Source organism: Solanum verrucosum, unplaced genomic scaffold (assembly GCF_900185275.1).
Source record: "Solanum verrucosum unplaced genomic scaffold, falcon-dt-bn FXZP01000213.1, whole genome shotgun sequence".
Lineage (NCBI taxonomy): Eukaryota > Viridiplantae > Streptophyta > Magnoliopsida > Solanales > Solanaceae > Solanum > Solanum verrucosum.
Window position 1 is genome coordinate 884899 of NW_026020043.1, and position 13488 is coordinate 898386.

The 13488-nt window shown below is 33.6% G+C and overlaps 2 protein-coding genes across 2 annotated transcripts; both read right to left on the reverse strand.

Annotated features, from left to right (window-relative positions):
• Nucleotides 1-1035: 1035 nt before the first annotated feature.
• Nucleotides 1036-4654, reverse strand: LOC125821675 (probable aldo-keto reductase 2). Its single transcript, XM_049501073.1, has 5 exons — nucleotides 4397-4654; nucleotides 3755-3952; nucleotides 2982-3154; nucleotides 2800-2902; nucleotides 1036-1646 (listed from the first exon to the last, which is right to left on the reverse strand). The coding sequence occupies exons 1-5, from the start codon at nucleotides 4622-4624 to the stop codon at nucleotides 1311-1313; spliced, it is 1038 nt and encodes a 345-aa protein (XP_049357030.1). The 5' UTR covers nucleotides 4625-4654; the 3' UTR covers nucleotides 1036-1310.
• Nucleotides 4655-12362: 7708 nt separating this feature from the next.
• On the reverse strand, nucleotides 12363-13067 carry LOC125821679 (GATA transcription factor 15-like). The gene is made up of 3 exons (XM_049501079.1): nucleotides 13050-13067; nucleotides 12705-12959; nucleotides 12363-12629 (listed from the first exon to the last, which is right to left on the reverse strand). Exons 1-3 carry the CDS (start codon nucleotides 13065-13067, stop codon nucleotides 12363-12365), a joined length of 540 nt encoding a protein of 179 aa, XP_049357036.1.
• Between the last annotated feature and the right edge of the window lie 421 nt (nucleotides 13068-13488).

Below are 13488 nucleotides of genomic sequence, written 5' to 3' on the forward strand. Positions count from 1 at the left end.
CTTCTTGAAAAGTGAGTTTGTGAGAATTGTAGCAAGAAGTGAGTTTGACTTCTTGAAGAGTAGAGAAAACATTTGTAGTTAATCGTTGAACAGTTTGAGTGAGTTGTTGAGGTGAGGAACTAGAGGTAGTCCCTTTGATTATTAAGTTGTAATCTAAAGTTGCTCTTTGAGGTTAGTGGAGGTTGCTGAAAATCCTACAAGTTGTAGGTCGTGATTTTTTTATTCTCTTGAGAAAGAAAGTTTTCCATGATAAATTAAATCATGTTATTTACTTTGTCTTCTAATACGACTCGAGGAACTAGGTTCCTAAAAATAATTGTTGGTGCGTAGTTTCTTTCGATTGATATCAGCCGCTCCATCAACATCTCAGGAAGACGCTTTTTTAACCAGGTCACCACTCTTCAACGGGCAATACTATGGATAGTGGAAGAACAGGATGATGGATTATATTATCAGAGAAAATCATGATTTGTGAAATGTAGTTCTTGATGGGCCAACCATTCCCCCAAAACTTGGCAAAGATAGGAAGACGTTGATTCCAAAGGAAAACTTGAATTAGATGCTAATGATAAATTATTGTTCAAAATAATGTCGAGGCAAAAAAGATTCTAATGTTTTGAGTTGGTCCAGATGAGTATAATAGAATTTCTTCCTGCTTCACTACCTAATAGATTTGGGACAGTCTGCAGACAGCCCACGAAGGTACTAGTCAGGATAAAAAAGAGTGGGTGGAATTCTTTCTTAGCTAATTGTTGCAGCCATGCTCATGCTCATGCTCAAGTATATTGTGCACCTAGAGTTGAAATCCCTATCTTTTTTCTGTATGTTTTAGATGGTCAGATGGTCTTCCACTGTGATTTCTTGTTGCCTTTGTTATGCCCCTCTATTATTTTACCTGTCAAAACATTGCTTCTTGTTTTGTTTTTTGTAATATAGTAGTTGTTTCCCTTCATTTTACACCTTTATAAGGTGAATTGAAGCATGAGTATTCTTGAATGAAAGCTGTTTTGATAGCTTAGTACTAAATAATTTAGGAGCAAACCATAGCATACGTCTCGCTTCATAAATAAGTATGAGTACATTACAAAAGCCAGTACTAAATAATTTAGGAGCAATCCATAACATACATCTCGCTTCATAAATAAGTACAAGTACATTACAAAAGTCATCTATGTTGTTCGGACTCTTCAAAAATATTACCATGTTTTTCCATAGTGCAATTTTGGAAGATCCGACATAGGTGCAACAATATCTTCGGAGAGTTTGAGCATCATAAGAAGCCAAATAGATATCACTTGTCAAACCCCTATTCAGCTTTCTAGGGAGGACAATGGCGGTGTCTCTGAATTTATCCAAGTTGACGACATGTATACATGTCTCTCACCTTTGACAACATCACCAGAGGTATACGATTCGAGTTCTTTCATGTCTTCCACTGTCAATTTTACAGATAAGGCTCCTACGTTTTCGTTGAAGTTTTCAATCTTCGTAGTGCCTGGTATAGGGCATACATCATCTCCTTGGTGAAGAATCCATGTCAATGCTAATTGTGAAGGAGTGCATCCTTTCCTTGCAGCCATTAGATTGATTTTCTCAAATACTTGCTTGTTATGCTCAAAATTCTCTGGCTTGAACCTAGGGAAATTCTACAAAGCAAACCGGCAAAATAATAAATTAATGTTGCAGTTGAAATACTAAGATACATTCATGCAACCACTACACTAGCTATATATTTCACGGACCAAAAAGGTTGTGCCAAAATGTTTATCTTGATAGATTGTGCGTTAAATCAGTCACCAGATGCATCGATGAAAGGGTGAGTTGGAAGTTTAGGATAATTTTTCCTGAACCTGGAATAACAACTGCAATTATAACTATGCCTCAATCACAAATAAGTTGGAATCGACTACATGAAGTTTTGACTTCTCCACCTAAGTTTAACTCACGTTATCATCATATCAGATAAAATAAAAGCAAAATATAAGTTAAATATATAAAACAATATTAGAAGTTCTTAAAAAAAGACTAAATCCTACTCTCCACGGCTTAGATATCACCTATATATGGTTCTTTATCTAAGTATGCATTTATCCTTAGAAATTTGTAAGTATTTCAAGATTCTACCTCGTCTCCTTTTCAACACCTCCACTCGCCATAGTTTCACACCTACAAACTGGTGCATCTGTAGGTCGACACAAGACATGTCAAACCATCTCAAGCGCACTTCTCTTATTTCATTCTCAATGCTACTTGCACTTCTAGCGAATATGGATCATGTTTAATTTTATTTAATATTTATATGATCACATACCCATCTTAGCAGTTGGTCAAATTACTGCATGCTTGGTAAAACCATATCACTTTATGCTTAGTTAGTGTCAGGCAGTTGGATTCAAAGACATCAGCATGTCCATAAACCAGTAGAATTTCCAAATTACAAGAAGGCGTACTATAAGGACTAATATATTTCATTAAGCTATTCCTAGAGAAGCTGTCAATAGAAATGTCCTTACTATTATTCTGCATTTTATGTATCCAGCACAGGTCATGATCATCAATCACCATAGTTAAAAGGGGGTCTGAGGAAAAGGCATTTTATGAGCATGATTTGGCAAAGGCTTTACCTTACAGAGCATTTTGAGAATCTCTGTAAAATATCAATGCACAAAGAGATAACAAGCTACTAAATTCAAATGCAACTAAAAACATCAAGTTGATGCTCGCTGCAAATTTGCAGCTTACATGTCTATAAAACAGAAAACACAAAAGCAGTCAAAGTTTTGATTTATGTGGTCTAACCTTGCGAAAGTCACCATCAGGCAAGCTTTCAATCAACTTTGCCCCTGCTGATAAGAATCCTCGTCCAAGAGGACTATAGGGTACAATCCCTATGCCAAGTTCTCTGAAAATGACAAGTATCAGAACAAACACTCATTTGCTAGTAATTCAACGCAAGGGGGTTGACCTAAGATATGTGTCACCTGCAAGTAGGAACTACTTCTTCCTCCAGATCTCTAGTCCACAAAGACCATTCCATCTGAACAGCTGTTATTGGATGAACAGCATGGGCCCTTCTGATTGTTGATGCACAAGCCTCTGATAGACCTATGTATTTTATTTTACCCTCTTCAACGAGTTTCTTCAGTTCTCCCATCTTACAACAGTATTATGCAAGCAGTATTAGAACATATATAGCACAATTTTGTAAATATAGTAATGATACTGCAGACTCCGCAGTTGTGAGTCACATAGACCTTCAGACAATTGCATAAATCACAGGATCTGAATGGCAAGACAAAAACCTAATTGCGAGAAACTATTTAATGAAACGACGTCATTTATTAACTAGGTATGATGGAATTCACAAATGTTGGGACAACCTGTTGTCTCGAAAATTCATTTCCAATTATAAGTATTTCAGAAATAACTTGTTATGAAAGTGTTTATCTCAAATTGAAGAAGTTCGTAGAATGACAAATCAATAAAATCGTAAAACAAAGAGAAGCAAAAATGGAAGAGTAGCATAGACTTAACAAGGTGAGTCGCATACAACATGGACTGATATACCAATCAAACCAAGTACAAGTAGTACTTTTGGAAAACAACTTGGGAAAAAATTGACTCTATAGGCTATGATCAATGAAATAGGATTTAACTGATTAGACACGCAAATCATATAACGCAACTACTTCTTAAAACTTAAGAGTGATGAAGTTCACTACAAAAATAGAAATTTGGAGCAAAGACGTCAAACCGTGACTTCAATTGGCAACTGAGTATCGATGCGATGAACATAATACAGATCAATGCAGTCGATATCCAGTCTCTTCAAGCTGGCCTCACAACAAGCCCTTACATATGCAGGTTCACCACAAATGCCCCTATTTCCATCTTCAAAACGTATACCAAACTTGGTAGCTATTTGTACTTTCTCTCTTATTCCTTTAATAGCCTACATAAAATCAGGTAGTTTAACATGAACGTATATCTATAAAACTCAGGTAGAAAATGTAAAGCATAGATCTACGAGGATACAGATCGACTCTCTGGAAGATTTATCAGTTTGAGATACTCCAAGTTTTATGTAAATCAAGTACAGAGAAGAACCGGCCATGGTATCAGATGAAAAAGTACAACTTCAATTCATATTAAGCATAAACAATTCTAACCCATATGATAAAACATTGAAAAATCGACAACTCTCAACAAGCTAGTGCAGGAAGAGGTAAATAACGAAAGATTATATGTTATTGAAATCTTTTTCACTCTTCGATGACTAATTCTAAACATATAAGATTGAAACACTACAGGATCAGACAGGTACAACAAAGTTAGAAGGAAGTACAAGTAATTCATGCAGCACTTTGCAATAACTTGTTTTAAAAAGGATCTTCACCTTGCCAATGAGGATTTCATTAGTAAGAGGCCCATAGACATCAGAAGTATCGAGTAAGGTCACTCCAGTATCAATAGCGTGATGAAGTAGCTTGATCATTTCGGGCTCGGGCTTCGGCGGGCCGTAGTTACCGGACATACTCATACAGCCCACCCCGATCCTGGAAACTTCTAGACCTTGTGAACCTAGCTTTATCCTCGGTACGTCGAACGGCGTCGTTCCTTCCATTTTCTCCGGCGGTCTGAATTTTCTGAAATACTGAGCAGCTTGTGGTGTATATAACTAAAAAAAGTTTGATTGGGAAATTAAATGAAATTGCATTACAAGTTCACCAAGTCTTAGGGAAGTTATACTTACGTTCCTGAAGTTCTATTTCTGTCAATTTTCCATTATAAGTTTTAATATTTTATTGATTGAGCCCATTATGTGTTTTGTGTTTTCATTAATTACCCATTCATTTTTACCCTCGTTTTGTCGATTGTATGATGAAGTTATAATGCTGGCTCTATGACACAAGACTGATTGTCCATTGATTGGCATACAACCTATATAATCCACGGGTGGCGGTGGGTAGTTTATTTGGGGAAGAAGTTTTGTTATCATCAGTATTGTTTAGAATACAGATTGCATAACAGATGTCTCGTAAAGAGACATGTGTGAAAGTAGGTCTTACTCAGCTAAAATTTTGCTCGTGAGTTTAGTGGTATATAATAAACATGTCAAACGGTGCGACTTATTGGTCGAACAGAGACGAAAGTTGGTCATAGTGATTCAGGTATCTTGTATGCAAGGGCTCTCTCGCTCAAAGGATCAAAGGTACGTAAGAATAACAATAAGTTTTCATCACAAATACAAAGAAAACTTGGATATAAAGGTTTGCACTAGCAAAAGAACTTCAGATAAAGAATGTCATTTCAAGATTGAATTGGTTGTCTTTAATTCCTTTCTTATGTCTACCCTCCTATTTTATTTTTATCTTTTTTTTATTTATTCTTCTTGTTCTTAATCTTATCCTTATAATTATATCACACTGGACATGTATATGATATATGATACATGGACTATGATACATACTTCATCATGAAGTTGTTTAGATGCACTTAATTTAATATCATATACAATAAGAAAACTTATGTCATAATTTAGATAAATTAATTAAACACAATATCAACTTTTTATATGTAGGCAGATGTGTAGATTAATTTATTTATTTATTTTATATAAAATATAATCTAGATACATTTTTTAATGATGAGTAAATACTCAATAACAAGCAGATACATTTTATCAGTTTCAGGTACATGCTAAAAAGTATAATTCATATACATTGTTTTAAGATTTAGTTTAGATACAATGACATTGAAATTTTGATCAGATACATTACTGAAAAAATATTATCTTTTAATAAAAAATAAAATTTAAAAATGATAAGTCGTTAGACACATGATTTATTCCTAATTAAAATTTAGTTTGTGTAATTTCATTACATTTTTAAGTACACATATTTATATACATATATCGACTTCGCATGTATCCGGAGATACATGTATTTAGATGTGTCAAATACATATATTTGGCAAACTAAATATGATAATTTTGAAAACACAAAAGAGAACATATCAAGATCTAAATTAGTAAGATTCGTGTTATTAGTTCTCTTTTTATTGTTAAGATAGGATAAAGAATAGAGATAATAGATGTAGTAAGTGATTACCATCTTGAATTAGGTCTTTCCATGCATGGCTGCTACATTCAGCAAATTAAAGCAAACAAGAAAATCAGGGGATAATCTTGAAGAAAAAGAGAAGGGCAAATATCATATTATCAGAGATGCAATGAGTTTGATCAAATAAAGTTGTAAAGAAATTGAAAAGTTGAAAATAGGTGTGGCTCTAGCACTTTCATTGCCTAAAATCAAAAATAAATTAGAGGGCCTTAAACTTCTGAATAATAATTAATATTATGTTTTATTTTATTTAAAGTCTATTCTTCTTGTTATTTTTAAGATACAAAGCTGGTAAAATATTTCTTAAAAATTATTTTAAGATGCAAAGTTGTATCTTTGTTTCTATATGAAACGTTTTACTTTTTCTATAAATAGCGCTTCTTTCATTTCAATTTGTATGTTTGATTTTGACTTGACATACTATTTGAAGTTTGATTGAAAAAAAAAGTATCAATAGAGACTTTTGAATCTTGTAGACTTAAACTAAAGATTGAAACGAACAGTATTATCTTTATATTTATTTTTAAGAAGATTTGTAATAATCTTATTATTGCAAAAAAAAAATATGAGGATGTCAAATTTGAGAGCCTAAGACAAGTGCCTTATTTTTGGTTGCATAGAGTCACGCCTATTGAAAAATCAAAAACAAAAAAATAGAATAAGTTATTTGAATAGAATAATGTACACCCTACTTGTTATCCTACTTCCACTTTTAAGAAATTTTCACAGGCAATAGCTGTTGTTGCTGATGTTAATTTTTGAGGAAAAAAAGAAAATTTCAATCACAGACTAGCATGAAAACTAGTAAATCTACTCGATTGCATGATCGACTTTACTAAACAAGTAATTAAATTTCAAGAAAACACTATATAACATGGCTTTCACATGTGTCAATAACTACTTGCTTAAAAGCTCTTTGCAATTTATAGCAACATTAACTCCAATTAAGAACATACTATAAAATCAGTGGGATCGAATTTTTTTCTTCTTCTTTGTTACTATTTCTGTTTTAAGGTTAAATTATTTTGGGATAGAAAAGACTAAACGCAAAGGGTGTCTAGTTGGACACTATACCCCAAAGGTTTGGGGAGGATAGAGTGTCGCAAACTTTAATATAACTACCTCATGGAGGTAGAAAGGTTGTTTTCAAAAGACATTCAGCTCAAATTCAGCAAATCCAAGTACAAAGAAGAAGAACAACTAATAAGGGAAGCAAAGCCTACAATAAAGGAACAAACACCAAAAAAGTAGGGTGATAGTCGAAACTCAGTAAACAATAGACAATGATAGATATCAAAAGCAAGAACTATAAAATGCGGCTAGTATAACAACAAATACCAACAAGCATAAATCCTTGAAAAGCAAGATAACACTCCACTATCTCCTAATCTTTTACCCCTAGTACGCATCCTCCGCACTCTCCTATCTAAGGTCATGTCCCCGGTAACCTGAAGTTGTGCCATGTCTCATCAAATCACCTCTCCCTAATACTTTTCGACCTACCTCTTCCTCTTTCCAAACCTTCTATAACCAACATCTTGTACCTCATCACTCTCCTCTTCACTCACTTCTCTCATCTTGTCCATCACGGAGTTCACTTTCACCTTATCCTAAATATCCTTATTCTTAATCTTATCGCTCCTTATATGCCCACACATCTACCTCAACATCCTCATTTTTGTGAAATGCATCTTCTGAATAAGGAAGTTTTTTACTGGCCAGTGCTCTACCCTATTTAACAAATCCGGTCTAACCACCATCCTATAAAACTTACCTTTTTATTTTTAATTTTGTGGTTTCTTTTTATGACACAAGACTCTAGATGTAAGTCTGCACTTCATCATGTCGCACCAATATGATGTGTGATATCATCGTTGATGTCTCTATTTTCCTGGATTATAGACCTAAGATACTTAATAATATTTCTCTTGGAGATAATATGTGATTCCTACTCTTGCATTACATTACTGAATTTGCATTATAAATAATCTATTTTGAATTTGGTCTTGTTTAACATGAACTCTTTATACTCTAGAGTTTGTCTTCGCACCTCCAACCTAGCATTAACTCCATTGCATGTCTCATTATTAAGTATTATGTCATCCGCAAAAAGCATACACCAAGTTCATCTTTAATGGACCGCATCAATTCATCCATATATCGAGGTAAATATGAATGGGATAAGAAAATTGATACTTGGTGCAATCTCATATCTACTGGTAAGTTCTTTCAGTCTTCTCCTAGCATTCTAACATGCATTTTGGGCACTCCATTATACATGTACTTTACCGCCTTGATGTAAGTCATCGGTATACCTCTAGCCTCTAGGCATCTCTAGATAACCTCTCTTGGTACATTGTCGTAGGCATTTCTAGGTCAATGAACATTATATGTAAGTCCCATTTTTTCTGGTATTTCTACACAAATCTCCTCACAAGATGGATAGATTGTGTAGTCGATAGCCATGAAATGAATTCAAACTGATTTTCGAAAATGGACACACCCACCCTTCCTTACGCTCAACTTCACCACACAGTCTCAAACATTCATAGTGTGGCTTAGTAACTTGAAACCCCTATAATTAATAGAATTATAAATATCATCATTATTCTTGTACAACGAAATCATTGTACTCCACCTCCATTCTTCAGACATTTATTTAGTCGTCTTTAAAATGACGTTAAATAAACTAGTTAAACATTTCATACCTGTGTGGTTGTGCTTTTTCAAAACTCCATTGGAATATCATATGGTCTAGTTGCTCTTCCCCCGTCCATCCTAATAATAGTGTGCTTAACCTCCTTGACCTTAATACACCTACAGTACTCAAAATTCTGAATGTCTCTCAGAGTACTCCAAATTATCTAGCACAATATTTTGTACCTATCTTCGTTCAAAAGTTTGTGGAAGTAAGCTTGTCATTTTTGCTTAATGAGAGTCTTTACGCCAACACTATGTCTTCATCATCCTTGATGCATTTCACTAGATCCAGGTTTTGAGCTTTCCTCTCTCTCAAGTTCGCGATCCTGTACAATTTCGTATCTCCACATTAGTCTATCCACTCAGTATATAATAGTTCGAAGGTTGTTGTCTTTGTTGTTGTAACCGCTAACTTAGCCTTTGTCTTTGGTGCCTTAATTTGTTTCTTATTCGTCAGCTTCTCCTCGCCGTCCTTGCATTCCATCAGCTTTGCATAAACTGTCATTTTGCTTACAACTTGCCTTGAACTTCTCCATTCTACCACCAATCCCCTCGTTGACCACCAATGTTACCCTTAGACATCCTTAGCACCTCTCTAATTGCTTTCCTAATGCAACTAGTTTTCTTATCCCATGTGCTTTTTGTATTCCGGCTACTCCTCCAAGCCTCCATTGCAATCAACTTCCTCTCCATATCCGAAGAGAAGGTGCGGGTCAAGCCACCCCCATTTAATTCATGGTTGTCATATAAATTCTTCTTCCTCCTCCCTTGCTTAATCTCTAAATACATCATCCAAAGCTTATATTGGGTAATAAGATTCTCACTCAAGATAACCTTGCAGACTTTACAATAGCCTCTATCGTCATTCCTCAAGAGTAAGTAATCTATCTGAGTTTTAATCACCAAGCTACAAAAGGTAACCAAGTGATCTTCCTTCTTCTAAAAACACGAGTTAGATATTCCCAACTTAAAAACTTTAACAAAACCTAGGAGTGAGATTCCACCTCTGATCCATTTCTATCCCCAAAACCCAAAGCCTCCAATTGTAACTAAAAAACAACCAATTATAAACATCACAATGATCTGTCTGATGGTTCCATTTCTCTTGATCATTAATTACAAATATTAATTTAATTAAATATCTCTTAGATGCTCGTAGGTCATTTTCTTCCCTACAAATTATTAAGAGTAGATCATTTCCTCATATTTTGCTCCTGGATATGACAATTTATTAGTGAGTTTAATTAAGTATTCCTCTCTTCTGAAAATCTAAACAATTTTTTTTTCTTATAAATCTCAACATGTTCCTTAAACTAATTATGTTTCATGCATTAAAAATGTTATATACTTTTCTGAAAACGACATCCTCTTCTTTTTAATTCCTTTAGTAAGTATTTCATTTTATTTTTAAAAGGAAAAAGGTTATTAATATTGTAACAAAGTGTAAAAGGTAATAAGGCAAATGAGCCCTCCTAGATACGACCTACATACAATGCAAAATTGAGTAAATTTGTCCTCCCATTAATACTATATGCAATTAATTGGTTAATTAGCAGTAGATCTTGACATGTCTCGTAAGTTATGTAAGGCATAATGTGTGTGTTATGAACTTCTTAAGACACAATATTTTGAAACTAAACTTATGTCTCTAATGCAGAGGCGTATTCAAGATTTCGGAATGATGGATGCACTATGATAAAAAGGTATATTTAATCGGTTTTGATATTGAGGTTCTTATCATTGAAACAATTAAAATTTAAATTATAGTTCCAAAATTGAAATGCTTAATTAATTTTAAAAAAGTCAAAAGTGTTATCAATAACCACTTAGAGAGATGTTACCAAATTTTAGAAAGAAAAATAAAACAAGATAGATATAAAAGCCAAATTTCTAACCTCACTGAGAGGTGCACTCAATCATTGTTGCATTATATAATACTTTGAGTGTGGATTCACACATTTAAATTTAACAAAAAATTAAAAAACATAACACTAATATATATGATTTTGAGAGGAGAGCATGGGTTCACGTAAACCCGGTGACCCCCTCTTGCATACGCCTATGCTCTAATGACATAAGTTCTGTAAGAATTAAGTGTCATAACTTGTTATATTCTTGTAACTGTAAAGCATAACTTGTGTTATATTATGAAACAAAAATATAAACTTTTATCACATTACCATGAACTGACTAGACAAGCCAACAAAACACATTAAATATTTTAATGGGCCAAATAAGCATTGGGACCATATGTCTTTCATATTGGGCTGTATAAATCTAGGTCTCTTGGTTAGTTTTGGTTATAGATATTTTAAGTAGATTTTAAAATTTTATCTTTAAATATTTTTTTAATTTTAATATTTAATTAGATTTTACAATCTAATCTTTAAATATTTTCAAATTTTCACTTACAAAAATTTATCTTGAAGCCGGTTTTTGAAATTTTCATTTACAAAACATTAAAAAAAATCAAGTAAAATACATATTTCAAAAATCAAATTTTCGCTTTAAACTTCAAATCTATAGCCAAACAACACATCAAGATTTGACGTCAATTGAGTAATTTAATCTCGTAACTTGATTAAGTGAAAAAAAAAAAAGATTAAAACAAAAACATATTTGAACAAAGTATTTGACCATAATAAGATATATGTGATTAAAATATATTAACAAAAGACAAGAACATATTTTGACCTTTTCCGTTTTAAAAGAGGAAAATACTACTAATTAAGACAAAATGTAGAAAGGCGTAGGGGGGCAAAGGATCAAAAAAAGAAATCAGAATGATGAGCTGGAAAATTAGGTTTGCGTTTAGCAGTCCAAAAAGAGAAATGCTTTAGGAATATTCAATATCCTATTATTTCTCTAAATATGCATGAATTGTCATCACTATGTCCTATTCAATATCCTATTATTTCTCTAAATATGCATGAATTGTCATCACTATGTCCAAAAGACACAGTTTTTACCAATATTGCTTAAATTCTTCAAAAATATCTATCAAATCGACTAAAAATAATATTCCAACAAAAACATAGAAATATTTTTAAAAAATTCAATCAACTTTAGATTTTCACATATGGCCTATTTGTTTGTTATGTCAACATCATCTGATCAAACCAAGTTCTACTTGTATTAAATTATTAGTTAGTCAAATGTTTGTACCACAATCATAACACTTTTAGGCAATCCGATCCTTTATACTTATGATTGTATTTTCATTATTTAATGAAAATAATAATTCTGATGTACGATGAAAAGGAATGGATTTGATAAAGAAGTAAATTTCCATATATTTGATGATGTTTTGATAAGCATAACAAGGAATTTGATTAAACTAATAAATTTAATAAATCTAAAAAGGATAAGAGAATCCTTTTCAACTCCTAGGAGAAATAATTTCTCAACTAGATTAACCTTTTCTATTGCTGTTTTATGATTCTACTTCCTACATCATCTACCCACCACTGATCACTCACTCCCCCACCCACCAACCAACCAACCCAAAAAGGGCACAAGCATCGCTGTCGCTGGCCCTGATCAAGCACGAACAGAGCTGCAAGAGAGAGACATCAACAAGAAAGCAGCTCGTTCAACTTCATCAAGCTTACTCCAGTGAAGTGAAATTGAATCAGCTCTCTTCACTGGAGCTTTCTTCTTCTTCTCCACATTGCTGCTGCTGGCGCTATCACCGCTGCTGCTTGCAGAATTAGCAGACGATTTCTTCGTCTTCTTGTCATCCTTGTTCAATCCCAGCAGATCTCTTTTCTTCTTCCTGCTCCTGATCCCACAAGCATTGCACAGCGACTACATTTGAAACAAAATTAGATTTCTTAAAACATTTTAGGAAAAAAAATTAATTAATCCATGTTGTAAACTTACCTTAGGGCCAGCAGGACCACTACGCCAAAGAGGCGTTTTGATAGCACCACAATCCACACAGGTTTTTTGCTGGATTTCAGATGAAATCACTTCAGGAGTCTTCACTTGGATTTCAGATGAAATCACTTCTGCAGCTTTCACTTGGATTTCAGATGAAATCACTTCTGCAGCTTTCACTTGGATTTCAGATAAAATCACTTCTGGAGTTGCGATCTCCATTGCTAGTCCAGTGATCACTTCCTCAGATCCCATCACCTAAATCAAAATAGTCAAATAAAATTAAAAAAAAAAAAAACAAGCATGATCAATCGATCAAAGTTAAAATGATGAATGTTGATCACTCACCTTATCACTTAGATCCATCTCTTTGATCACAACTAAAACAGAGCAAAACAGAGAAGTGATCACTGAAAATGAGTATTAAACCGACTGCGGTAAGAGAACCGACAGTGAATCAGAAGATGTGGCTGATCAGGATATAAAATTGTGCCCTTTATAAAGCCCCTGGCTAAAACCCTAAGCGCGAGGATCTAATAAAATTACTACTCTACCCTTCATTACAAATATTTTGATCAAACAGTCCACCCGCCAAAACTTAAGCGCTATTAGTCATGTTCTTTTCTTACTTATAAATAGGGGTAATTTCGGAATATGGAGATATGCTATTCTCTTGCCATTTGCCGCCTTCACGCAAAACCACACCCCCAAATAAACGTTACAAAATAATTTACACAATCTTAATTAAGATATTTCTATTCTAAAATAATTAATTTTTATTGCAATA

Excerpts from the sequence above, each read along its gene's own strand:
- LOC125821675 (XM_049501073.1), bottom strand. The coding sequence starts at position 4,624 with ATGGAAGGAACGACGCCGTTCGACGTACCGAGGATAAAGCTAGGTTCA. Across the intron at positions 3,953-4,396 it reads ATGAAATCCTCATTGGCAAG|GCTATTAAAGGAATAAGAGA; the intron begins GTGAAGATCCTT and ends GATTTTATGTAG. Across the intron at positions 2,903-2,981 it reads GAAGTAGTTCCTACTTGCAG|AGAACTTGGCATAGGGATTG; the intron begins GTGACACATATC and ends TGTCATTTTCAG.
- LOC125821679 (XM_049501079.1), bottom strand. Across the intron at positions 12,630-12,704 it reads GTGGTCCTGCTGGCCCTAAG|TCGCTGTGCAATGCTTGTGG; the intron begins GTAAGTTTACAA and ends TTTCAAATGTAG.